The sequence below is a fragment of the Dromaius novaehollandiae genome, chromosome 32 (assembly GCF_036370855.1).
Source record: "Dromaius novaehollandiae isolate bDroNov1 chromosome 32, bDroNov1.hap1, whole genome shotgun sequence".
Classification (NCBI taxonomy): Eukaryota; Metazoa; Chordata; class Aves; order Casuariiformes; family Dromaiidae; genus Dromaius; species Dromaius novaehollandiae.
The window spans coordinates 585673-611900 of NC_088131.1; the positions used below are offsets into that span (position 1 = coordinate 585673).

The following is a 26228-nucleotide window of genomic DNA, read 5'->3' on the forward strand; positions in this document are numbered from 1 at the left end:
TGGCTGGGGCCAGCGGGCAGCTCCCGACTGGTGGCCGAGCAGGGGCAGAGCTCGCCCAGGACCCCGGGGGGGGGGATGCGGGGGGGCCCCTTCGGCTGGGGGGGGTCCCGGGGGGGCTCGTCAGGGCCCCTTCGCCCGGGGGGGGTCCCGGGGGGCTCATTGGGGACCCTTTGGCCGGGGGGGGCTCCCGGGGGACTTGTTGGGGCCCCTTTGGCCGGGGGGGGCTCCCGGGGGTCTCATTGGGGCCCCTTTGGCTGGGGTGGGGATCCCGGGGGACTCGTCAGGGCCCCTTCGGCCGGGGGGGGTCGCGGGGGGGCAGCGCAGCCCCCCGGCAGCCCCCCCCTCCCTCCGCCGCGGGGGCGCAGGTGGGGCCGGGGGGCCGGGCGGAGGCGACGGGCATGGTGGCGCCGGACGGCGAGCACGTGGAGTTCAGCCGCCCCGTGGCGCTGGAGGGGCCGCCGGAGGTGAGCGGGGGCCGGGGGGGCGCCGGGGCCCCCCCCCGCGGTGCCGGCCCCCCCCCCCCCGCTCAGCGCGGTGCCCCCCCAGGAGCAGCTGTGCCGGGTGGAGGGCGCCATGCGGGCCACGCTGCGGGAGCTGCTGCGCGCCTGCCTGCTCGCCCTGCGCCGGGCCCCCCCCGGCCGCCGCCTCCAGTGGGCCGGCGACTGGCCCGGCCAGGTCAGCCCCACCCCAGGGCCCCCCCCGGCTCTGCCGTGGGGGGGGGGCGCGGACGCCTGGGCCCCCCTCGCCGGCATCGCCCCCCTCCCTTCACCACCGGCCACGCCCCAGTTGGCGACTGGGCCCGGTTTGGGGCTGCCCAGTATGGGGGTCCCGGAGCAGCTGGGAGGAGGCGGCTGGGGGGGGGGGGCGTAGCGGTGCCGTGGCCCCTGATGCAGCCAGACCCTCCTCTTCCTCGGGGGGGGGACGGGGCCCCGGAGAACAGGGCCGTGGGGGCCTGGGCACGTGGGGGGGGGACCCCAGGGACCCCAGGGGGATGTTGGGGATGCTGGGGGGACATTGGGAATGCCGGGGGGGGTGTTGGGGACACCGGGGGGACGTTGGGGATGCCGGGGGGGCATTGGGAATGCCGGGGGGGGTGTTGGGGACACCGGGGGGACGTTGGGGATGCCGGGGGGACACTGGGGACATGAAGGGGATGTTGGCGATGCCAGGGGGGACGTTGGGGACATTGGAGGGGGTGTTGGGGATGCTGGGGGGACATTGGGGACACCGGGGGGGGGTGTTGGGGATGCTGGGGGGACATTGGGGACACCGGGGGGGGGATGTTGGAGACACTGGGGGGACGCTGAGGATGCCGGGGGGATGTTGGGGACGCTGGGGACACCGGGGGGGACGCCGCCCGCCCGCCCGCGCCCGCTCCCTGAGGGGCCGCGGCGGCGGCAGCTGGTGATCGTGGCCAGCCAGATGCAGTGGACGGCGGAGGTGTCGCGCAGCCTGGCGCAGAGCAGGGAGCGGGGCGACCGCCGCCTCCTCAGGGCCGCCCGCAAGAAGCAGGTGAGCGCCGAGCCGGGGCGAGAGCCGGGGTGCAGAGCTGGGTGCTGAGCTGGGTGCTGAGCCGGGGCGCTGAGCCGTGGCACCGAGCCGGGGTGCTGAGCCGGGGTGCTGAGCTGGGCCTGAGCTGGGCCCAGAGCCGTGGCACCGAGCCGGGGCGCTGAGCCGGGGCGCTGAGCCGTGGCCCTGAGCTGGGCCCGAGCCAGGCCCTGAGCCGTGGTGCTGAGCCGGGCACTGAGCCAGGGCGGGAGCCGGGGTGCTGAGCCGTGGCACCGAGCCGTGGTGCTGAGCCGGGCGCCGAGCCGGGGTGCCGAGCCAGGCCCTGAGCTGTGGCTCTGAGCCGTGGCACAAAGCCGTGGCACGGAGCTGTGGCCCTGAGCCGGGCCTGAGCCGGGCCCCGAGCCGTGGCCCCGAGCCGTGGCCCTGAGCCGTGGTGCCAAGCTGTGGCACCAAGCCGTGGTGCAGAGCCGTGGCACCGAGCCCCGACACCCTGGTGCTGCGCCGCGACGTCCCAGCGCCGGGCTGACGCATCCCGGTGCTTTGCCACCGCGTCTCGGTTGTTTGCCGTGACGTCCCGGCGCTCTGCCGCGGCGCCGGGCTGAGCTGTCCCGGCGCTTTGTCGTGGTGTCCTGGTGCTTTGCCACGATGCGCCGGCACTTGTCTGAGACACCCAGCTCTGCCGCGACGCCCCGGCGCTGGGCTGAGCCGTGCCGTGCCGTGCCGGCGCTTTGCCGAGCGGCCGCGGTGCCTCGCCGAGCCGTGCCGGCGCTTTGCCGAGGGGCCGGCGGGGCGGCGGCGGCTGACGGGGCGGCGGCGGGGCAGGCGGCGGTGCTGGGCGGCTACGTGGAGGCTCTGCGCGGCGGCGTGCCGGCGGGGCGGCGGCAGCGCCTGGCGGCACTGGCCACGGCGGAGGCCCACGCGCGCGACGTGGCCGAGCGGCTCTGCCGCAGCGGCGCCGACGTCCCCGACGCCGCCGCCTTCGAGTGGCTCGGCCAGCTGCGCTTCTATTGGGACAAGGCGAGCCCCGCCCCCGGCGGGTGACGGGTGACGGGCGGCGGGTGACGGGGGCGGCGGGTGACAGGCGGCGGGTGACGGGCAACGGCAGGGGTGGTGACGGGGCCGATGGGCAACAGGCGGCAGGCGATGGACAATGGCAGGGGCGGGTGACGGCAGCGGGTGACAGAGGTGACGGGTGACAGGCGGTGGGTGATGGGCAACGGCGGGGGGGGTGAGAGGGGTGGTGGTTGACAGGGCAGCGGGTGACGGCAGGTGACAGGTGCTGTTGGCAGTGGGTGATGGCAGCGGGTGATGGTGACAGGTGACAGCGGTGGCGGGTGCTGGGTGGTGGTGGTGGTGGGTGATGGGTGACGGCAGCAGGTGATGGGGTGGGGGGTGACAGGCGATGGGGGTGACGGGCAGCGGGTGACAGTGACAGTGGGTGCCAGGGGCAGCGAGTAATGGTGATGGCGGCAGTGGGTGACAGCGGCAGTGGATGACAGGGATGTTGGGTGCTGGTGCCGGGGGTGTTGGGTGACGGTGCCGGGGGTGTTGGGTACCGGGGCCGGTGGGTGTTGGGTGCTGGGTGCCGGGAGTGTTGGGTGATGGTGACGGGGGTGTTGGGGGCTGGTGGTGCTGGGGGTGTTGGGTGCCGGTGGTGCCGGGGGTGTTGGGTGCTGGGTGCTGGGGGCGTTGGGTGATGGTAACGGGGGTGTTGGGGGCCGGTGGTGCTGGGGGTGTTGGGTGACGGCGCCAGGGGTGTTGGGTGACGGCGCCAGGGGTGTTGGGGGCCGGTGGTGCTGGGGGCGTTGGGTGACGGCGCCAGGGGTGTTGGGTGCCGGTGCTGGGGGTGTTGGGTGCCGGTGGTGCCGGGGGTGTTGGGTGACGGCGCCAGGGTTGTTGGGTGCCGGTGGTGCTGGGGGGGTTGGGTGATGGTGACGGGGGTGTTGGGGGCCGGTGGTGCCGGGGGTGTTGGGTGACGGTGCTGGGGGTGTTGGGTGCTGGTGGTGCTGGGGGTGTTGGGTGACGGCGCCAGGGGTGTTGGGTGACGGTGCTGGGCGTGTTGGGTGACGGTGGTGCTGGGGGTGTTGGGTGACGGCGCCAGGGGTGTTGGGTGCCGGTGGTGCTGGGGGTGTTGGGTGACGGCGCCAGGGGTGTTGGGTGCCGGTGGTGCTGGGGGCGTTGGGTGACGGTGCTGGGTGTGTTGGGTGCCGGTGGTGCTGGGGGTGTTGGGTGCCGGTGGTGCCGGGGGTGTTGGGGGCCGGTGGTGCCGGGGGTGTTGGGTGCCGGTGGTGCTGGGGGTGTTGGGTGCCGGTGCCGGGGGTGTTGGGTGCCGGTGGTGCTGGGGGTGTTGGGTGCCGGTGCCGGGGGTGCCGGGTGACGGTGCCGGGGGCGCGGCTGTGCCCGCAGGAGGCGGAGGAGTGCGTGGCGCGGCAGACCTGCGCCCAGCTGCCCTACGGCTACGAGTACCTGGGCAACCCGGGGCGCCTGGTGGTGACGCCGCTCACCGAGAGGTGCCCGTGCCCCCCCCCCCCCGCACCCCCCCCCGCGCGCCCCCCCCACGCTGACCCCCCCCCCCCCCCCGCAGGTGCTTCCTGGCGCTGACGCTGGCGCTGCACCTGGGCCACGGCGCCGCCCCCAGCGGCCCCCCCGGCGCCGGCAAGACGGAGACGGTGCGGGAGCTGGGCCGGGCGCTGGGCACCCGCGTGCTGGTGCTGGACTGCGCCGCGGGGCCCCGCGCCGCCACCCTCGGGCGCCTCTTCGCCGGCCTGGCGCAGGTGAGCCGCCACCACCCCCGGGGGGGGCAACACGGGGGGCCCCGGCGTCCGGGCGCTCACCCCCCCCCCATGTCACCCGCAGACGGGCGCCTGGGGCTGCCTGGAGGCGCTGGGACGCCTGGGCCCCGCGGCCCTCTCGCTGGCGGCCCAGCAGCTGGGGGCCCTGCTGGCCGCCCTGGCCGCCCGCGCCGCCACCGTGGCCCTGGGGGGCCGCGCCCTGGCCCTGCGCCCCTCCTGCGGCCTCTTCGTCACCGCCGGCCCCGGTAGGACGCGGCGGTGGGCACGGGGACGGGGATGGGGACGGGGACGGGGACGGGGACGGGGACGGGGCGGCGGCGCTGGGCTGGGGGGCACGGGGATGGGGACGGGGGGGGACAGGGTGGTGGCGCTGGGTTGGGGGCACGGGGACGGCACCGGGGGGGAGTGGCACTACGGGGGCTGCAGGGGACAGTGGGGGTGGCACTGGGTTGAAGGGACTGGGGTGGCACTGACCCCCCCCACCGCAGGGTGCCATGGGAGGGTGGCGCTGACCCCCCCCCCGGGGTGCTGTGGGGGGGGAACTGACTCCCTGGGGTGTCATGGGGGGGGTGCTGACCCCCCCCCCGGGCTGCTGTGGGGGGTGCTGACCCCCCCGGGGTGCCATGGGGTGGTGCTGACCCCCTGGGGTGCCATGGGTGGGGGGCGCTGACTCCCCAGGGTGCCATGGGGGGGGGGACTCACCCCCTGGGGTGCCACGGAGCGGGGGGGGGGCCGCGGCGGAGCTGCCCCCCGGGCTGCTGGAGGCACTGACACCCTTGGGTGCTGTGTGGGGGGGCGCTGACCCCCTGGGTGCTGTGTGTGGGGAGTGTGCTGACCCCCCTGGGTGCCGGGGGGGGGCACTGACCCCCCCCGGGTGCGGCAGAGGGGGGGGCCGCGGCGGAGCTGCCCCCCGGGCTGCTGGAGGCGCTGCGCCCCGTGGCCATGGCGGCGCCCGACGTGGCCCTCGTGGCCGAGGTGCTGCTGCTCACCGAGGGCTTCGACGACTGCAAGGTGCCGGCACCCCGCGGACCCCCCCGGCGCCCCCCCTCCTCTCCCATCCCCCCCGCGTGCTCCCCCGTGTACCCTGGGTGCTCCCTGGGGCTCCCCCTTTCCTCTCCCGTCCCCCCCCCGGGTGCTGCTGGTCCCCCTGGCTGGGCATCTCTCCCCCCGGGTGCTGTTCTGCCTCCCCTGGGTGCTCTCCCACCCCCCCGGGGGCTCCCCCATCTCCTCTGGGCGCTCACGGTTCCCCTTGGGTGCTCCCCCGTGCCCTGCCGGTGCTCGCGGTCCCTCGTGGGTGCTCGTGCTCCCCTTCGGGTGCCCCCCTGTGCCCCTCGGGTGCTCATGGTCCCTCGTAGGTGCTCACGCTCCCCTTTGGGTGCCCACTCATGCCCCTCGGGTGCTCGCGGTCCCTCGTGGGTGCTCGTGCTCCCCTTCGGGTGCCCCCCTGTGCCGCTCGGGTGCTCATGGGTGCCCCCCATGCCCCTCTGGGTGCTCGTGGGCCCTCGTGGGCCCTCCCTGTGGCCCATGGGTGCTCGTGGTCCCTCTTGGGTGCCCCCCGTGCCCCTGTGGGTGCTCATGGTGCCTTGTGGGTCGTTGCTGTGGCCCATGGGTGCTCGTGGTCCCTCTTGGGTGCCTCCCGTGCCCCTGTGGGTGCTCGTGGGCCCTCGTGGGCCCTCCCTGTGGCCCATGGGTGCTCGTGGTCCCTCTTGGGTGCCTCCCGTGCCCCTGTGGGTGCTCGTGGGCCCTCCCTGTGGCCCATGGGTGCTCGTGGGCCCTCTTGGGTGCCTCCCGTGCCCCTGTGGGTGCTCGTGGGCCCTCCCTGTGGCCCATGGGTGCTCGTGGGCCCTCTTGGGTGCCTCCCGTGCCCCTGTGGGTGCTCACAGCGCCTCGTGGGTGCCCCACAGGTGCCGTCGGTGCCAGGGAGCACCCACAGGTGCTGACAGGCCCCGGGGCAGGCGCTGTGCGCCCCATGGGTGCTCACAGGGTCTTGGGACACCCCCTCGGGTGCTGATGGGTGCTGGGGGGCCCCCGCGGGTGCTGACGGCCCCCGGCGCGGGCGCTGGGGCGGCGGGTGCAGGCGCTGTGCGCCCCGCGGGCGGTGGGGGGGCCCCAGGGGTGCTCGTGGGTGCCGGGGAGCACCCATGGGTGCTGACGGCCCCCGGCGCAGGCGCTGGGGCGGCGGGTGCAGGCGCTGTGCGCCCCGCGGGCGGTGGGGGGGGCCCCCAGGGGTGCTCGTGGGTGCCGGGGAGCACCCATGGGTGCTGACGGCCCCCGGCGCGGGCGCTGGGGCGGCGGGTGCAGGCGCTGTGCGCCCCGCGGGCGGTGGGGGGGGCCCCCAGGGGTGCTCGTGGGTGCCGGGGAGCACCCATGGGTGCTGACGGCCCCCGGCGCAGGCGCTGGGGCGGCGGGTGCAGGCGCTGTGCGCCCTGGCGCCGCCGCAGCTCTCGCCGCAGCCGCACTACGAGGCCGCCTTCGGGCTGCGCGCCCTGCGGCCGCTGCTGCGCCGCGCCGGAGCCGCCCGCCGCCGCCACCCCCAGCGCCCCCAGCACGAGGTGCCTGCCGCGGGGGGGACGGGGGGGACGGGGACATTATGGGGACGCCCTGGGGATGGGGGTTGCTCTGGGGACGGGGGCACCCGGGCATGGCGGTGCTCCAGGGATGGGGGTTGCTCTGGGGACAGGGGTGTCCAGGAACGGGGACACCGTGGGGACTGGGGACCCCCAGGGATGGGGGTGTCCTGCGGATTGCGGACCCCCAGGGACCAGGACCCCCGCCTGAAATAGAGACGCCCTGGGGACAGGGATTGCTGGGGACAGGGACCCCCACGGGTGGGGACACCCTGGGGACAGGAGACCCACAGGGGTGGGGACACTCTGGGGACAGGGGACTCCCAGGAGCAGGGACACTCTGGGAACGGAGACCCCCCAAGGATGGGGACACCCTGGGGACTGGGATTGCTGGGGACAGGGGACCCCCAGGGGTGGGGGCATCCTGGGGACAGGAGACCCCCAGGAGTAGGGACACCCTGGGCACTGGGGACACCCTGGGACTGGCCCCCCCCCTCCCCAATTAGGGAAACCCTGGGGACAGGAGACCCCCAGGGACCAGGATCCCCCTTGAAATAGGGAGGCCCTGGGGTCAAGGATCACTGGGGACAGGGACCCCCGGGGCTGGGGACACCCCCGGGGACAGGGATCGCTGGGGGCCGGGGACCCCCGGGGGCGGGGCGGGGGCTCTCTGGGGACAGTGGCCCCCCCGCAGGTGCTGCTGGAGGCGGTGGTGGCCACGCTGGAGCCGGCGCTGGCACCCGAGGACCTGGCGCCCTTCCGGGCGCTGCTGGGCGACCTCTTCCCGGGCGCCCAGCCCCCCCCGGGCCACCCCCACCCCCACGACGACGACAACGACCACGACGAGGACGAGGACGAGGACGACGAGGGCAGCCAGGTGGGCGCCGCCCCCTGCCTGCATGGCCCCGCCCCCTGGAGCCGCGCCCTGCCCCCTGGAGCCAGGCTCTGCCCCAGCACTGCTGGTCCCCGCCACTGCCCAGCTGTCCCTGCCCGGCCCCGCCCCCTGCCTGCCTGGCCCCGCCTCCTTTACCCTGGTCCTGCCCCTCCTGCCCGGCCCCACCCCCACAACCACACCACGCCCCCCAGCAGCCTGGCTCCACCCCCTTGCAGCCTGGCTCCGCCCCCCACAGCCCAGCTCCCCCGCCCCCACAGCGTGACTCTGCCTCCTGCAGCCCAGCTCACCCCCCCTCCCCAGCATCCTGGCCCCGCCCCTCCTGCCAGGCCCCGCCCCTCCTGCCAGGCCCCTCCCCCTGCCAGCCCCTCCCCCTGCCAGGCCCCGCCCCTCCTGCCAGGCCCCACCCCTTGCCACCTCCCACCCCCTGCTGGCCCTGCCTCTGGCAGCCCCACCCCTGCAAGCCCCACCCCCTGCCAGGCCCCGCCCCTCCTGCCAGCCTCTGCTCCCTGCCAGCCCCACCCCCTCAGCCCCACCCCCACCCCTGCAAGCCCCGCCCCCTGCCAGGCCCCTCCCCCTGCCAGCCCCACCCCCGCCAGGCCCCTCCCCTCCTGCCAGCCCCTGCCCTCTGCCAGCCCCACCCCACCCCCTCAGCCCCGCCCTCGCCAGCCCCGCCCTCGCCAGCCCCGCCCCCTCTGGCCCCGCCCCCTCTGGCCCCGCCTCACCGAGGTGCGGGGGCAGGTGGCGGCGGCGGGGGCGGCGGCGCTGGCGGGGGCGGGGCGGCGGGCGCGGCGCCTGTGGGAGGCACTGGGCAGCGGGCGGCCCGCGGCCTTGGTGGGCCCCGCCGGCGGCGGCAAGAGCCTCACGTGGGGCGCCCTGCGCGACGGCCTGCGCGCCCTGGCCCTCGCCCGCCGGCCCCCGGGGCGCCTCGTCCGGGTGAGCACCCCCCCGGGGGGACATGGAGGGGACACGGGGGGACACGGGGGACACGGGGGGACACGGGGGGACACGGGGACACGGGGAGGTGGGGCGCCCTGCGCGACGGCCTGCGCGCCCTGGCCATCGCCCGCCGGCCCCCGGGGCGCCTCGTCCGGGTGAGCACCCCCCCGGGGGGACATGGAGGGGACACGGGGGGACACGGGGGGACACGGGGAGGTGGGGCGCCCTGCGCGACGGCCTGCGCGCCCTGGCCCTCGCCCGCCGGCCCCCGGGGCGCCTCGTCCGGGTGAGCACCCCCCCGGGGGGACATGGAGGGGACACGGGGGGACATGGGGGACGCGGGGGGACACGGGGAGGTGGGGCGCCCTGCGCGACGGCCTGCGCGCCCTGGCCATCGCCCGCCAGCCCCCGGGGCGCCTCGTCCGGGTGAGCACCCCCCCGGGGGGACACGGGGGGACATGGGGGGACACGGGGACACGGGGAGGTGGGGCGCCCTGCGCGACGGCCTGCGCGCCCTGGCCATCGCCCGCCGGCCCCCGGGGCGCCTCGTCCGGGTGAGCACCCCCCCGGGGGGACATGGAGGGGACACGGGGGGACATGGGGGGACAGAATACGGGGATACAGGGATGTGGGGCCATGGGGACACGGGGATGTGGGGACATAGGGACATGGGGACATGGGGACAGAGAAATGTGGGAATACAGGGACGCGGTGATGTGGGCGCATGGACACAGGGACATGGGGACACGGGGATTTAGGGACACAGGGACACGGGGTTATGGGGACAAGGGGACAGAGGAACATGGGGACGTGAGGACGGGGGGACGCAGGGACCCCAGCCGGGGCCTGGCCGCCCCCCCGGCGGCGCCTGACACCGTCCCCGTCCCCGTCCCCGTCCCCACGGCGCAGGACGTCCACCTGAACCCGAAGGCGCTGACGCCGGGCGAGCTGTTCGGCGAGGTCGACCCCGACACGGGCGCCTGGGCCGACGGGGTGCTCGCGGGGCTGCTGCGCGCCGCCTGCGCCGGTACGGCCCCCCCGGGGGCACGGGGACACGGGTGACGCGGGTGGGGGGCACCCGCGGGGGCCGGCGCTGACGGTCCCCGCAGAGGAGGGGCCCGAGGCCACGTGGCTCGTGCTGGACGGCCCCGCCGACCCGCTGTGGATGGAGGCGCTGGGCTCGGCGCTGGACGACTGCCGCGTGCTGACGCTGGGCAGCGGCGAGCGCATCGCCCTCCCCGAGCAGGCGAGTGCGGGGACGCGTGGGGACGCGGGGACACGCGGGGACACGCGTGGGGACGGCCCTCACCCCCGGCCGCCCCGCAGGTCTCGCTGCTGCTCGAGGTGGAGGACCTGGGCGCCGCCTCGCCCGCCGCCGTCTCCCGCTGCGCCGTGCTCTACGTGGACCGCGCGGCCCGCGGCTGGCGGCCCTGCGTGCGCGCCTGGCTCGACGGCCGCCCCCAGGTACCCGCGGCCCCCCCGGCCCCCCCGGCCCCCGCGCGGCGACGGCGGGACGGCGCCAGGCTGGGCTCGTCCCCGGTGTGACACCACGAGGCTGGGCTTGTCCCCGGTGTGACACTGCCAGCCTGGGCTCGTCCCCGGTGTGACACCACGAGGCTGGGCTTGTCCCCGGTGTGACACTGCCAGCCCGGGCTCGTCCCTGGTGTGACACCACCAGGCTGGGCTTGTCCCCGGTGTGACGCTGCCAGCCCGGGCTCGTCCCCGGTGTGACACCGCCAGGCCAGGCTTGTCCCCGGTGTGACACCGCAAGGCCGGGCTCGTCCCCGGTGTGACACCGCCAGGCCAGGCTCGTCCCCGGTGTGACACCACGAGGCTGGGCTCGTCCCTGGTGTGACACCGCCAGCCCGGGCTCGTCCCTGGTGTGACACTGCCAGGCTGGGCTTGTCCCCGGTGTGACACTGCGAGGCCGGGCTCGTCCCTGGTGTGACACCACGAGGCCAGGCTCATCCCTGGTGTGACACCGCCAGGCCAGGCTTGTCCCCAGTGTGACACTGCCAGGCCAGGCTCGTCCCCAGTGTGACTGGGCTCATCCCTGATGTGACACTGCAATGCTGGGCTTGTCCCCAGTATGACTGGGCTCGTCCCCAGTATGATGCCACGAGGCCGGGCTTGTGCCCAGGGTGACACCATGATGCCGGGCTTGTCCCTGGCACGACGGGGCTCGTCCCCGGTGTGACACCGTGACACTGGGCTCGTCCCCGGCGCGACGGGGCTCGTCCTTGGTGTGACACCGCGACACCGGGCTCGTCCCCGGCGCGATGGGGCTCGTCCACGGCGTGACGCCGCCTCCCCGCGCCTTTCCCTTTCCCTGGGGCAGGACGAGGCGGAAACGCTGCGGCGCCTCTTCGACAAGTTCCTGGAGCCGCTGCTGGCCTTCAAGGCGGCCAACTGCCACGAGCCGGTGCCCCTGGGCGAGCCGGGCGCCGTCGCCTCCCTCTGCCGCCTCCTCGGCGCCCTGGCCACGCCCGAGAACGGGGTAGGCGATGGGGACGGCGACGGTGGCCGTCACCGTGACGCCACCGCCACCGCCACCGCCTCCGCCGGCTCGCGATCGGCCTCCGCTCTCCCAATATTCCTCCCCTTTTCCTGGGAGTCCCCCCCTCTTCTGCGCTCTTCCTCCCTGTCTTTGCGGCGTCGCTCCCCTTTTTGGGTCATCTTCCTCGTTTTCCACCATTCTCCTCCTCTTTCCTCCATTCTTCCCCTCTTTCCGCTGTTCCTCCCTGTTTCGCGGTGTTCCTCCCCTCTCCATGCCGTTTCTTCCCTTTCTCTGCGGTGTCCCTCTGTTTTTTGGGGCCGCGCTCCCCTTTTCCTGGGATTCCTCCCTTCTCGCAGCAGCCTCCTCTTGCTGCGGTTTTCGTCCCCTTTTTCTGCAGCTTTCATCCCCTTTTGGCGGCTTTTCTGCCTCTTTCTTGCAGCATTGCTCCCCTTCTGGATGCGTTTTTGCATGATTCCTTCTCTTTTGGGGGCATTGCTTGCCTTTTCACTGCATTTTTGCAGGATTCCTCCCTTTTTGGGGCATTGCTCTGCTTTTCACCATGGTTTTTGCACTATTCCTCTCCTTTTTGGGGCATTGCTCTGCTTTTCACCATGTTTTTTGCACTATTCCTCTCCTTTTTGGGGCATCGCTCCGCTTTTCACCATGTTTTTTGCACTATTCCTCTCCTTTTTGGGGCATCGCTCCGCTTTTCACCATGTTTTTTGCACTATTCCTCTCCTTTTTGGGGCATCGCTCTGCTTTTCACCATGTTTTTTGCACTATTCCTCTCCTTTTTGGGGCATCGCTCTGCTTTTCACCATGTTTTTTGCACTATTCCTCTCCTTTTTGGGCATCGCTCCCCTTTTCACTGCTTTTTTTGCAGTATTTTTCCCCTTTTTGGGGCATCGCTCCCCTTCTTGCCGCCTTTTTTGTAGGATTCGTCCCCTTTTTGGGGCGTCGCTCCCCTTCCCGCCGCGTTTTTTGCAGGATTCCTCCCGTTTTGGGGCATTGCTGTGCTTTTCACCATGTTTTTTGCACTATTCCTCTCCTTTTTGGGGCATCGCTCTGCTTTTCACCATGTTTTTTGCACTATTCCTCTCCTTTTTGGGGCATTGCTCTGCTTTTCACCATGTTTTTTGCACTATTCCTCTCCTTTTTGGGGCATTGCTCTGCTTTTCACCATGTTTTTTGCACTATTCCTCTCCTTTTTGGGGCATTGCTCTGCTTTTCACCATGTTTTTTGCACTGTTCCTCTCCTTTTTGGGGCATCGCTCCCCTTTTCACTGCTTTTTTTGCAGGATTTTCCCCGTTTTTGAGGCACTGCTCCCCTTCTCGCCACCTTTTTTGTAGGATTCATCCCCTTTTTGGGGCGTCGCTCCCCTTCCCGCCTCGTTTTTTGTAGGATTCATCCCCTTTTTGGGGCGTCGCTCCCCTTCCCGCCGCGTTTTTTGCAGGATTCCTCCCGTTTTGGGCCCCGCTGCCCTTCCCGCCGCGTTTTGCAGCCCCCCGGGTCCCGCCGGGCTGGGGGGGGGTCCTCGGTGCTGCCCCCCCGCCGCCGCCCGCCGCAGCCCGGTGCCTCCTCGCCCGCAGGCGGGGGCCGGCGGCAGCGACCCGGCGCTGCTGGAGCTGCTCTTCCTCTTCAGCCTGGTGTGGGCCGTGGGCGGTGCCGTGGACGGGGCCGGCCGCCGCCGCCTCGACGCCTGGTTCCGCGAGATGGACGCCTGCTTCCCCAGCAAGGTGCCGGGCCGCCCCCGCCGCCCCCGCCGCCCCCGCCGCGCCGGCCCTCACCGCCTCCCCCCCCCAGGGCACCGTCTACGACTACTGCGTGGACGCCGGCAGGAAGGCCTGGGTCTCCTTCGAGGAGCTGCTGCCCGCCGCGTGGCGCTACCCGCCCGAGTGAGTGCGCGGCGCCGGCGCCGCCGCTCCGCACCGGTGCCGTGGCTCGTCCCCGGGCTCCATGGCTCGTCCCCGGGCTCTGTGGCTTGTCCCCAGGCTCTGTGGCTTGTCCCCGGGCTCCGTGGCTCGTCCCCGGGCTCTGTGGCTTGTCCCCAGGCTCTGTGGCTTGTCCCTGGGCTCCGTGGCTCGTCCCCGGCCTCTGTGGCTTGTCCCCAGGCTCTGTGGCTTGTCCCCGGTGCCGTGGCTTGTCCTCGGGCTCCGTGGCTCGTCCCCGGCCTCTGTGGCTTGTCCCCAGGCTCTGTGGCTTGTCCCCGGTGCCGTGGCTTGTCCCCGGGCTCCGTGGCTCGTCCCCGGGCTCCGTGGCTTGTCCCCAGGTGCTGTGGCTTGTCCCCGGGCTCCGTGGCTCGTCCCCGGGCTCTGTGGCTTGTCCCCAGCACTGTGGCTCGTCCCCGGGCTCCGTGGCTCGTCCCCGGCCTCTGTGGCTTGTCCCCAGGCTCTGTGGCTTGTCCCTGGGCTCCGTGGCTCGTCCCCGGCCTCTGTGGCTTGTCCCCAGCACTGTGGCTTGTCCCTGGGCTCCATGGCTCGTCCCCAGCCACTGTGGCTTGTCCCCAGCACTGTGGCTTGTCCCCAGAGCCATGGCTTGTCCCTGGTGCCATGGTTCGTCCCCGGGCTCCGTGGCTCGTCCCCGGGCTCTGTGGCTTGTCCCCAGCACTGTGGCTTGTCCCCAGGTGCTGTGGCTTGTCCCCGGGCTCCGTGGCTCGTCCCCTGGGCTCTGTGGCTTGTCCCCAGCACCATGGCTTGTCCCTGGCACCATGGCTTGCCCTGGTGCTGTGGCTCATCCCCAGGCACCGTGGCTTGTCCCCAGGCTCTGTGGCTTGTCCCCAGCACCGTGGCTTGTCCCCGGTGCCGTGGCTCATCCCTGGGCTCTGTGACTTGTCCCTGGTGCCGTGGCTTGTTCCCAGGCTCCGTGGCTGGTCCCCGGGCTCTGTGGCTTGTCCCTAGCACTGTGGTTTGTCCCTGGTGCTGTGGCTTGTCCCCAGGCTCTGTGGCTTGTCCTGGGGCTCTGTGGCTTGTCCCCGGCCACTGTGGCTTGTCCCAGGTGCCCCAGGTGCTACCACAGCTTGTCCCCAACCACCATGGCTCGTCCCCGGGCTCTGTGGCTTGTCCCCGGCGCTGTGGTTTGTCCCCAGGTGCCGTGGCTTGTCCCTGGCACCATGGCTTGTCCCCAGTGCCGTGGCTCATTCCCGGGCTCTGTGGCTTGTCCCTGGGCTCTGTGGCTTGTCCCCGGCACTGTGGCTTGTCCCCAGGCTCCGTGGCTTGTCCTCGGGCTCCGTGGCTTGTCCCTGGTGCCGTGGCTTGTCCCCAAGCACTATGGCTTGTCCGCAACCACCGTGGCTTGTCCCTAGTCCCACGGCTTGTCCCAGCTGCCACCACGGCTTGTCCCCGGCCACCGTGGCTCATCCCTGGTGCCACCACAGCTTGTCCCAGGTGCCACCACGGCTCGTCCCTGAGCACTGTGGCTGGTCCCGGGCCACCGTGCCTCGTCCCAGGTGCCACCACAGCTTGTCCCCAACCACCGCGACTCGTCCGCGGCACCGTGCCTCGTCCCCGCCGTCCGCTCGGGGTGGTGCCACGGCGCGGCGTCACCCCCCGTCGCGCCCCGCTGTCGCCCGCAGCGTCCCCTTCTCGGAGCTGCTGCCGCCCACGGCGGAGGCGGCGCGCTGGGGGCTGCTGGGGCGGGCGCTGCTGGCCGCCGGCAGCCCCCTGCTCCTGGCCGCCCCCCCCGGCGCCGGCAAGACCGCCCTGGCCCGCGGCCTGCTGCGGGGCCTCGACGCTGCCCGCTGGGCCCTGCTGCCCCTCGGCCTCTCCGCGCAGGCGAGTGGGGCGCGGGGGCGCGCGGGGGGGGGCGCGGGGGGGGGGGGCCCCCACGCGGGACGCTGACCCCCCCGTTTCCCCCCGCAGACGACGGCGGCGGGGCTGCGCGGGGCCCTGCGCGGGCGGCTGGAGCGGCGCGGCGGGGGCCTCTACGCGCCGGCGGGCGGGCGCCGCCTCGCCGCCTTCCTCGACGACCTGGACGTGCCGGCGCCCGACGCCGCCGGCGCCCGGCCGCCCCTGGAGCTGCTGCGCCTCTGCCTGGAGCGCGGCTGCTGGTTCCAGCGCGGCTGCCCGCCCCGGCGCCGCCTCCAGGTGCGGCCCCCCCCCCCCCGGCCCCCGCTGCCACGCGCGGCGGTGCCATGCGCGGTGCCACGTGCGGCGTCATGCGGTGCCACGCGCGGTGTCACGTACGGCGTCATGCGGTGCCACACGTGGCGTCATGCGGTGCCACGTGCGGTGTCACGTACGGCGTCATGCGGTGCCACGTGCGGTGCCACGTGCGGCGTCATGCGGTGCCACGTGCGGTGTCATGTGGTGCCACGTGCGGTGCCACGTGCGGCGTCATGCACAGTGTCACGTGCGGTGCCACGTGCGGCGTCATGCGGTGCCACGTGCGGTGTCATGTGGTGCCATGTGCGGTGCCACGTGCGGCGTCATGCACAGTGTCACGTGCGGCGTCATGCAGTGCCACGTGCGGTGCCACGTGCGGCGTCATGCGGTGCCACGCGCGGTGTCATGTGCGGCGTCATGCGGTGCCACGTGTGGCGTCATGTGGTGCCATGTGCGGTGCCACGTGCGGCGTCATGCACAGTGTCACGTACGGCGTCATGCAGTGCCACGTGCGGTGCCACATGCGGCATCATGCGGTGCCACGCGCGGCGTCATGCGGTGCCACCCGTGGCGTCATGCGGTGCCACGCGCGGTGCCACGTGCGGCGTCATGCGGTGCCACACGCGGCGTCATGTGGTGCCACACGCAGTGCCGTGTGCGGTGTCATGCGGTGCCACGCGCGGCGTCATGTGGTGCCATGCGCGGTGCCGTGTGCGGTGTCATGCGGTGCCACGCGCGGTGCCACGTGCGGCGTCATGCGGTGCCACGCGCAGTGTCACGTACGGCGTCATACGGTGCCACGCGCGGTGCCACGTGCGGCGTCATGCAGTGCCACGTGTGGCGTCATGTGGTGCCATGTGTGGCGTCATGTGGTGCCACGCGCGGTGTCACGTACGGCGTCATGCGGTGCCACACGTGGTGCCACGCGCGGCGTCATGTGGTGCCATGCGCGGTGCCGTGTGCGGTGTCATGCGGTGCCACGCGCGGTGCCACGTGCGGCGTCATGCGGTGCCACGCGCGGCGTCATGCGGTGCCACGTGCGGTGTCATGCGGTGCCACGCGCGGCGTCATGCGGTGCCACATACGGCGTCATGCGGTGCCACGCGCGGTGCCACGTGCGGCGTCATGCGGTGCCACGTGCGGCGTCATGTGGTGCCATGTGCGGTGCCATGTGCGGCGTCATGCGGTGCCACGCGCGGTGCCGTGTGCGGTGTCATGCGGTGCCACGTGCGGCGTCATGCGGTGCCACGTACAGTGCCACGCGCGGTGTCATGCGGTGCCACGCGCGGTGTCATGCGGTGCCACGCGCAGTGCCACGTGTGGCGTCATGCGGTGCCACGTGCGGTGTCATGCGGTGCCACACGCGGTGCCGTTCAGCAGTGCCACGCGCGGTGCCACGTGCGGCGTCATGCGGTGCCACGTGCGGCGTCATGCGGTGCCACGTGCGGTGTCATGCGGTGCCACGCACAGTGCCGTGCGGCAGTGCCACGCGCGGTGCCACGTGCAGCGTCATGCGGTGCCACGTGCGGCGTCATGCGGTGCCACGTACAGTGCCACGCGCTGCGTCATGCGGTGCCACGCGCGGTGTCATGCGGTGCCACGTGCGGTGTCATGCGGTGCCACGCGCGGTGCCGTTCAGCAGTGCCACGCGCGGTGCCACGTGCGGCGTCATGCGGTGCCACGCGCGGCGTCATGCGGTGCCACATACAGCGTCATGCGGTGCCACGCGCGGTGCCACGTGCAGCGTCATGCGGTGCCACGTGCGGCGTCATGCGGTGCCACGTGCGGTGTCATGCGGTGCCATGCGGTGCCACGTGCGGCGTCATGCGGTGCCACGCGCAGCGTCATGCGGTGCCACGTGCGGTGTCATGCGGTGCCACATACAGCGTCATGCGGTGCCACGCGCGGTGCCACGTGCGGCGTCATGTGGTGCCACGCGCGGCGTCATGCGGTGCCACGCACAGTGCCGTGCAGCGGTGCCACGCGCGGTGCCACGTACGGCGTCATGCGGTGCCACTTGCAGTGCCACGTGCGGTGGTGCCACGCGCGGTGCCACGTATGGCGTCATGCGGTGCCACGTGCGGTGCCACACGCGGTGCCACGTGGTGGTGCCACGCGATGGTGCCACACGCGGTGCCATGCAGGGTTCCACGCGGTGCTGCCACACGTGGTGTCACATGGCTGTGCCGTGCGCGGTGCCATGTGCGGTGCCGTGTGCGGTGCCCCGCGCGGTGCCCACCTGTCTGTCCCCCCCCTTGTGCCCCCGCAGGACACCACGGTGCTGGCGGCCATGACCCCCCCGGGGGGCGGCCGCAGGCCCCTCCCGCCCCGGCTCCAGCGGCACTTCAACGTCATCTACATGGACCCCCCCCCGGTGAGACGCCCCCCCACCGCCTTTGCCCCCCCCCGGTGCCGCGTTTGCCCCCCAAACGCCACATTTGCCCCCGGGCTGCCAGGTTCTGTCCCCAGCCGGGTGCCTTGGTCCCCATTGACCCCGGGGGACACGGGGCAGCGTGGGGACATGGGGACAGTGTGGGGACACAGGGGCAGCGTGGGGACACGGGGACAGCGTGGGGACACGGGGGGGGACATGGGGCCAGCGTGGAGACACGGAGATAGTGTGGGGACCCAGGAGTGACCCAAGGACAGCGTGGGGAGATGGGGACAGCGTGGGGATGTGGGGACAGCATGGGGACACGGGGCAGTGTGGGGACACGGGGGCAGCATGGGGACATGGGGCAGCGTGGGGACGTGGGGACAGTGTGGGGACACGGGAGCAGTGTGGGGCAGCGTGAGGAGATAGGAACAGTGTGGGGACGTGGGACAGCATGGGGACATGGGGGCAGCGTGGGGACACGGGGACAGGGCAGTGTGGGGACATGGGACGTGGGGACGCAGGGGGGACGTGGGGACAGTGTGGGGACACAGGAGCAGTGTGGGGCAGCGTGAGGAGATAGGAACAGTGTGGGGACGTGGGACAGCGTGGGGACATGGCAGTGTGGGGACACGGGGACAGGGCAGTGTGGGGACATGGGACGTGGGGACGCGGGGGGGAGGCGGGGACAGTGTGGGGACGCGGGGGGGCCATGGGGCCAGCGCGGTGACGGTGGGCCGCGCCCAGGTGGGCCGCGTCTTCGGGCCGCTGCTGAGCCAGAAGCTGCAGGAGTTCGAGGGGGCCGTGAAGGCGCTGGGGGCCGCGGTGACGGAGGCGACGGCGGAGCTGCTGCGCGCCGTGACCCTGCGCTTCCCCCCCGTCCCCGCCAAGAGCCACTACCAGTTCAGCCTGCGCGACGCCGCCAAGGTGGGTGGCCCCGGGGGGACGGGGGGGACAGGGGACACCGCGCGGGGACGGGGGACACGGCCACCCCGCGGGGACGGGGGACACGGCCACCCCATGGTGCCCCTGCGGGGCCAGCGTCCCCCTTCCTGCAGCTTGGGGGCTGTGGAGGGGGCACAGGCCACCTCGGGGCCACCCGTCACACCCCTGTGTGTCCCTGCGGCTCAGGGGACACCGGGGGGGACACAGGCCCCCTTGAGGCCACCTGTCTCACTCCTGTATGTCCCCACGGCTTAGGGGACATCAAGGGGGACATGGGCCACCTCAGGGCCACCCCACAGTGTCCCCTGCATGTCCACATGGCTCAGGGGACACGGGGGGGGACCCTGGCCACCTCAAGGCCACCCCAAGGCCACCCCGTGGTGCCCTCTGCGTGTCCCCGTGGCTCAGGGGACACCGGGGATGACACAGGCCACCCCAAGGCCACCCCGTGGTGCCCTGTGCGTGTCCCCGCGGCTCAGGGGACACGGGGGGACCCCGGTGACGCGGGGGGGGGGCGCAGGTCTTCCAGGGCCTGCTGCGGGCGCACAAGGACGTCCACGACACCAAGAGCAGCTTCATCCGCCTCTGGGTCCACGAGTGCTTCAGGTGCGCCCACGGCCCCCCCGGGTGACGGGGGTCCCCCCCCGGGGTGACGGGTCCCCCTCCGGGTGACGGGGGTCCCCCCCCGGGGTGACGGGTCCCTCCTGGGGTGACGGGTCCTGCCCCAGGGTGACGGGTCCCCCCCCCCGGGTGATGGGTCCCCCCCAGGTGATGGGTCTCTCCTGGGGTGACAGGTCCCTGTTGGGGTGACAGATTTCTGCCAGGGTGACAGGTCCCTTCCTGGGGTGATGGGTCCCTGCTGGGCTGACAGGTCTGTCTTGGGGTGACAGGTCTTTAGTTGGGTGGTGGGTTGTTCCCCAGTGTGACAGGTTCCTCCTGGGTGACAGGTCCCTCGCCGGGGTGACAGGCTCTTCCTGGGGTGACAGGTCTTTGCCTTGGGTGGTGGGTTGTTCCCCAGTGTGACAGGTTCCTCCTGGGTGACAGGTCCCTCCCCAGGGTGACAGGCTCTTCCTGGGGTGACAGGTCCCTCCGGGGTGATGGGTCTCTCCGGGGGGTGACATGTCCCTTTCAGGGGGTGACAGGTCCATCCTGGGGTGACAGGTCCCTCCCCAGCGGTGGCCCCAGGGGACATGGGAGGACGTGGGGGCTCTTTGCACGGGGACAGGGGGGGATATAGCAGTCCCACGGGGGGGACACTGGGGACATGGGGGGACACCCATGTCCCGTGGGGGGATGCCAAGGGACACGGGGGACATGGATGTCCCCTGCAGGGGGACGTGGGGGGATACAGATGCCCGCGTGGGGGGAAACAGGGTGACACAGGGGTGGCAGGGTGACGTGGGGCCTGGTAGGGTGACCTGGGGGGCAGCAGCAGGGTGACACGGAGGGTGGCAGGGTGACGCAGGGAGGGGCAGGGTGACGCGGGGAGGGGCAGGGTGACCCAGGGAGGGGTGCGGGTGACGCGGGGGGCGTCAGGGTGACGCGGGGGGGGCGCAGGGTGTTCTCGGACCGGCTGGTGGAGGCGGGTGACACCAAGGCCTTCACAGGGCAACGCAGGGAGGGGCAGGGTGACGCAGGGGGTAGCAGGGTGACCCAGGGAGGGGTGCGGGTGACGCGGGGGGCGTCAGGGTGACGCGGGGGGGGCGCAGGGTGTTCTCGGACCAGCTGGTGGACACGGGTGACGCCAAGGCCTTTGCGGGGTGACGCAGGGAGGGGTGTGGGTGACGTGGGGGGCGTCAGGGTGACGCGGGGGGTGCGCAGGGTGTTCTCGGACCGGCTGGTGGACATGGGTGACGCCAAGGCCTTCGTGGGGTGACGCGGGGAGGGGCAGGGTGACGCGGGGGGCGTCAGGGTGACGCGGGGGGGGCGCAGGGTGTTCTCGGACCGGCTGGTGGAGGCGGGTGACGCCGAGGCCTTCGCGGGGTGACGCGGGGAGGGGCAGGGTGACGCAGGGGGCAGCAGGGTGACCCAGGGAAGGGTGCGGGTGACGCGGGGGGCGTCAGGGTGACGCGGGGGGGGCGCAGGGTGTTCTCGGACCGGCTGGTGGAGGCGGGTGACACCGAGGCCTTTGCGGGGCTGCTGGGCGAGAAGCTGGGCGCCTTCTTCGACCTGCCCCTGCACCGCCTCTGCCCCGAGCGGCAGCCCCCCCTTTTCGGTGAGCCCCCCGCCCGGGACCCCCAGCCCGGGGCCCGGACGCCTGGGCCCCCCCGGAGGTGGGAGGAGTGGGGGGGGGGGTCCCAGATGCCTGGGTCCATCCCAGAGGCGGGGGGAGCAGGGTGGGGGGTCCCCAGACACCTGGATCCTCCCGCGGGTGGGGGGAGCTGGGGGTCCCCGGACGCCTGGGCCCTGAGTGGGGTGGGGGGAGCAGGGTGGGGGGTCTCGGACACCCGGGTCCTGGCATGGTCTCCAGACACCTGGGCGCTGAGCAGGGGGGGCAGGGGATCCCCGGATGCCTGGGCCCCCCCAGAGGTGGGGGGAGCAGGGTGGGGGCTCCCCGGACGCCTGGGCCCTGACCGGGGCGGGGGGGGAGGGCAGGGGACTTCCTGGGCCCGCGGCGGGTGTACGAGGACCTGGGCGACGCCGGGGCGCTGCGGGCCGAGCTGGAGCGGGTGCTGGGCGAGCACGACGGCACCCCCGGCGCCCCCCCCCTCGACCTGGTGCTCTTCCGCGAGGCCATCGAGCACGGTGAGAAGGGGCGGGGGGCAAACAGGGGGCCGGGGGGGCAAACGAGGGTCCTGGGGGGGAAAATGGGGGTCTGAGAGGGGCAAATGGGGGTCCGGGGGGGGCAGATGGGGGGGCTGGGGGGCAAATGGGGGTCCCGGGCAGGCAGATGGGGGGGCTGGGGGGGAGAAAGGGGGTCCTGAGGGGGGAAATGGCTCCTGGGGGGGGAGAAAGGGGTTTCTGAGGGGGGTAGATGGGGGTCCCAGGGGGGAAGGGGGTGCTGGGGGGGGTAAACTGGGCTCCTGGGGGAGTAAATGGGGGTCCCAGGGGGCAAATGGGGTAACTTGGGAGGGAAATAGGGGGTTCTGGGGGGGCAAAGGGGGGTCCTGGGGGGGGTAAATGGGTGTCTCCGGGGGGGAAGGGGGGTCCTGGGGGGGTAGATACCGGTCCTGGGGGGCAAATGGGGTAACTTGGGGGGGTAAATGAGGGTCCCGGGGGGGAAGGGGGGCTTGGGGGGGGAAAAGGGGGTCCCGGAGAGGGAGATGGGGGTCCTGGGGGCAAAATGGGGGTCCTGGGGGGCAAACAAGGGTCCGGGGGGGTTCCTGGAGGTCCCGTGTGCTATGTGCCCGCTCACACATGTCCCCGCTCATGCGTGTCCCCCCCCCGTGTCCCCGCAGCGACACGCGTGGCCCGCGTGGCGGGGCAGGGTGGTGTGGGGGTGTCCCCTGTCCCCTGTGACGCGTGTCCCCCCCCGTGTCCCCGCAGCGACACGCGTGGCCCGCGTGGCAGGGCAGGGTGGTGGGGGGGTGTCCCCTGTCCCCTGTGACGCGTGTCCCCCCCCGTGTCCCCGCAGCGACACGCGTGGCCCGCGTGGCGGGGCAGGGTGGTGTGGGGGTGTCCCCTGTCCCCTGTGACGCGTGTCCCCCCCCGTGTCCCCGCAGCGACACGCGTGGCCCGCGTGGCGGGGCAGGGTGGTGTGGGGGTGTCCCCTGTCCCCTGTGACGCGTGTCCCCCCCCGTGTCCCCGCAGCGACACGCGTGGCCCGCGTGGCGGGGCAGGGTGGTGTGGGGGTGTCCCCTGTCCCCTGTGACGCGTGTCCCCCCCCGTGTCCCCGCAGCGACACGCGTGGCCCGCGTGGCGGGGCAGGGTGGTGTGGGGGGTGTCCCCTGTCCCCTGTGACGCGTGTCCCCCCCCGTGTCCCCGCAGCGACACGCGTGGCCCGCGTGGCGGGGCAGGGTGGTGTGGGGGTGTCCCCGTCCCCTGTGACGCGTGTCCCCCCCCGTGTCCCCGCAGCGACACGCGTGGCCCGCGTGGCGGGGCAGGGTGGTGTGGGGGTGTCCCCGTCCCCTGTGACGCGTGTCCCCCCCCGTGTCCCCGCAGCGACACGCGTGGCCCGCGTGGCGGGGCAGGGTGGTGTGGGGGTGTCCCCTGTGACGCGTGTCCCCCCCCGTGTCCCCGCAGCGACACGCGTGGCCCGCGTGGCGGGGCAGGGTGGTGTGGGGGTGTCCCCTGTCCCCTGTGACGCGTGTCCCCCCCCGTGTCCCCGCAGCGACACGCGTGGCCCGCGTGGCGGGGCAGGGTGGTGTGGGGGTGTCCCCTGTCCCCTGTGACGCGTGTCCCCCCCCGTGTCCCCGCAGCGACACGCGTGGCCCGCGTGGCGGGGCAGGGTGGTGTGGGGGGTGTCCCCTGTCCCCTGTGACGCGTGTCCCCCCCCGTGTCCCCGCAGCGACACGCGTGGCCCGCGTGGCGGGGCAGGGTGGTGTGGGGGTGTCCCCTGTCCCCTGTGACGCGTGTCCCCCCCCGTGTCCCCGCAGCGACACGCGTGGCCCGCGTGGCGGGGCAGGGTGGTGTGGGGGTGTCCCCTGTCCCCTGTGACGCGTGTCCCCCCCCGTGTCCCCGCAGCGACACGCGTGGCCCGCGTGGCGGGGCAGGGTGGTGTGGGGGTGTCCCCTGTCCCCTGTGACGCGTGTCCCCCCCCGTGTCCCCGCAGCGACACGCGTGGCCCGCGTGGCGGGGCAGGGTGGTGTGGGGGTGTCCCCGTCCCCTGTGACGCGTGTCCCCCCCCGTGTCCCCGCAGCGACACGCGTGGCCCGCGTGGCGGGGCAGGGTGGTGTGGGGGTGTCCCCGTCCCCTGTGACGCGTGTCCCCCCCCGTGTCCCCGCAGCGACACGCGTGGCCCGCGTGGCGGGGCAGGGTGGTGTGGGGGTGTCCCCTGTGACGCGTGTCCCCCCCCGTGTCCCCGCAGCGACACGCGTGGCCCGCGTGGCGGGGCAGGGTGGTGTGGGGGTGTCCCCTGTCCCCTGTGACGCGTGTCCCCCCCCCGTGTCCCCGCAGCGACACGCGTGGCCCGCGTGGCGGGGCAGGGTGGTGTGGGGGTGTCCCCTGTCCCCTGTGACGCGTGTCCCCCCCCCGTGTCCCCGCAGCGACACGCGTGGCCCGCGTGGCAGGGCAGGGTGGTGTGGGGGTGTCCCCGTCCCCTGTGACGCGTGTCCCCCCCCGTGTCCCCGCAGCGACACGCGTGGCCCGCGTGGCGGGGCAGGGTGGTGTGGGGGTGTCCCCGTCCCCTGTGACGCGTGTCCCCCCCCCGTGTCCCCGCAGCGACACGCGTGGCCCGCGTGGCGGGGCAGGGTGGTGTGGGGGTGTCCCCTGTCCCCTGTGACGCGTGTCCCCCCCCGTGTCCCCGCAGCGACACGCGTGGCCCGCGTGGCGGGGCAGGGTGGTGTGGGGGGTGTCCCCTGTGACGCGTGTCCCCCCCCGTGTCCCCGCAGCGACACGCGTGGCCCGCGTGGCAGGGCAGGGTGGTGTGGGGGGTGTCCCCTGTCCCCTGTGACGCGTGTCCCCCCCCCGTGTCCCCGCAGCGACACGCGTGGCCCGCGTGGCGGGGCAGGGTGGTGTGGGGGTGTCCCCTGTCCCCTGTGACGCGTGTCCCCCCCCGTGTCCCCGCAGCGACACGCGTGGCCCGCGTGGCAGGGCAGGGTGGTGTGGGGGTGTCCCCGTCCCCTGTGACGCGTGTCCCCCCCCGTGTCCCCGCAGCGACACGCGTGGCCCGCGTGGCGGGGCAGGGTGGTGTGGGGGTGTCCCCTGTCCCCTGTGACGCGTGTCCCCCCCCGTGTCCCCGCAGCGACACGCGTGGCCCGCGTGGCAGGGCAGGGTGGTGTGGGGGTGTCCCCGTCCCCTGTGACGCGTGTCCCCCCCCCGTGTCCCCGCAGCGACACGCGTGGCCCGCGTGGCGGGGCAGCCGGGGGGCCACGTGCTGCTGCTGGGGCCGGCGGGAAGTGGACGCCGCAGCCTGGCCCGCCTGGGCGCCCGCCTCTGCCGCCTGCCCCTGGCCCCGCCCCCCGCCGCCCCCCGCCTCTGCCAGCGTGAGTACCGCCCCCCGGCCTGGCCACGCCCCCTTTCTGCCTGGCCACGCCCCCTCGGCCCGGCCACGCCCCCTCAGCCCAGCCATTCCCCCCCCCCCCCGCCTGGCCACAATCCCCTCGGTCTGGCCACGCCCTCTCAGCCTGGCCACGCCCTCTTTCTGCCTGGCCACGCCCTCTTGGCCCGGCCACGCCCCCTTTCTGCCTGTCCACGCCCCCTCGGCCTGGCCGCGCCCCCCTCAGACAGGCCATGCCCACTGCACCTGGTCACAGCCCCTCCCCTATTCACACCGCCTCCACCTGGCCCCACCCCTTCTGCCTAGCCACGCCCCTTCTGCCGAGCCACGCCCCTTTCACCCAGCCACGCCACCTCCCCACCTCAGCCCCGCCTTGTCCTGCGAAAGGCTCTTCTATGCCCCGCCCACTGCTATAGGCTCCTCCCCTATTGTCTCCTCCTTCGCCATTGGTTCCTTGTTCCATGGCAAGCTCCCCCCCTTCTTGCTCAGGCTCCTCCTCCTCCTGCCCAGGCTCCACCCCTTTTTGCACAAGCCCCTCCCCTTGTCTCACCTGTCCTGCTCTTGTACAAGCCCCACCCCCTGCTGCCCAGGCCCCTCCCCTCATAACAAGCCCCGCCCAGCAGCTGCCACTGGCCCCAAGCTCCTCCCCTTTCCTGCAGCCTGTGCGTCAAGCTCCTCCCCTTTCCTGGGGTTCTGACTGGGCTGGGCAGGGGGCGGGGCCATGGGTGGGGCCATGTGGGGGCGGGGCCAGGCAGGGTGGGCGGGGCTCCCTGACCCCCCCCCAACCCCTGCAGACCTGCAGGAGCTGGTGGTGGAGGTGGGGGCCGGGGGGCGGGGCCAGGCAGGGTGGGTGGGGCCAGGCAGGGTGGGCGGGGCCCCCTGACTCCGCCCCCCCGCGGTGCAGACCTGCGGGAGCTGGTGGTGGAGGTGGGGGCTGGGGGCGGGGCCAGGCAGGGTGGGCGGGGCCCCCTGACTCCGCCCCCCCGCGGTGCAGACCTGCGGGAGCTGGTGGTGGAGGTGGGGGCCGGGGGGCGGGGCCAGGCAGGGTGGGCGGGGCCCCCTGACTCCGCCCCCCCGCGGTGCAGACCTGCGGGAGCTGGTGGTGGAGGTGGGGGCCGGGGGGGGCCCCGTGGCCCTGCTGCTGGCCGACGAGCAGCTGCGGCCCGAGGTGCTGGAGGCCCTGCAGGGGCTGCTGGCCTGGGGGGAGGCGCCCGGCCTCTGCGCGCCCCCCCACTGGGAGCAGGTACAAGCCCCCCCATCCAGGGGGGCCCAGGCGTCCCCACGGGATCCCCAATCCCACCCCAGAGATCCCAGAGGGTCCCCAAATCCCCCCCAAGCGGTCCCTGATGTCTCTGCTGGGGTCCCTGCTGCCACCCGGGGGTCCCTGGGGTCCCCACTGCCCCCCACAGGGTCCCCGCTGTCACCTTGGGGGTCCCCAGGGACCGCAATCTCCCCCATGGGGTCTCTGCCCCCTGCATGGGGTCCCCACTGCCACCCTGGGGGTCCCTGGGGTCC

At 73.6% G+C, this 26228-nt stretch overlaps 1 protein-coding gene across 1 annotated transcript in view; it reads left to right on the forward strand.

Moving 5' to 3' along the window:
* The window catches only part of DNAH2 (dynein axonemal heavy chain 2), a 78168-nt gene that overhangs the window by 20289 nt on the left and 31651 nt on the right, over window positions 1–26228 (forward strand). The window contains exons 32-56 of the mRNA XM_064501087.1: window positions 366–464; window positions 547–675; window positions 1402–1512; window positions 2332–2526; window positions 3916–4019; window positions 4094–4283; window positions 4366–4546; window positions 5185–6383; window positions 6683–6853; window positions 7563–8696; window positions 9324–9726; window positions 9809–9945; window positions 10026–10163; window positions 11038–11196; window positions 12787–12933; window positions 13001–13092; window positions 14769–14967; window positions 15055–15279; window positions 17567–17671; window positions 18419–18598; window positions 19137–19222; window positions 20701–20831; window positions 21212–21361; window positions 24547–24699; window positions 25799–25956. Coding sequence (XP_064357157.1) covers window positions 366–464; window positions 547–675; window positions 1402–1512; window positions 2332–2526; window positions 3916–4019; window positions 4094–4283; window positions 4366–4546; window positions 5185–6383; window positions 6683–6853; window positions 7563–8696; window positions 9324–9726; window positions 9809–9945; window positions 10026–10163; window positions 11038–11196; window positions 12787–12933; window positions 13001–13092; window positions 14769–14967; window positions 15055–15279; window positions 17567–17671; window positions 18419–18598; window positions 19137–19222; window positions 20701–20831; window positions 21212–21361; window positions 24547–24699; window positions 25799–25956 — 5976 coding nt within the window. The remainder of the gene's footprint in view (window positions 1–365; window positions 465–546; window positions 676–1401; window positions 1513–2331; window positions 2527–3915; window positions 4020–4093; window positions 4284–4365; window positions 4547–5184; window positions 6384–6682; window positions 6854–7562; window positions 8697–9323; window positions 9727–9808; window positions 9946–10025; window positions 10164–11037; window positions 11197–12786; window positions 12934–13000; window positions 13093–14768; window positions 14968–15054; window positions 15280–17566; window positions 17672–18418; window positions 18599–19136; window positions 19223–20700; window positions 20832–21211; window positions 21362–24546; window positions 24700–25798; window positions 25957–26228) is intronic.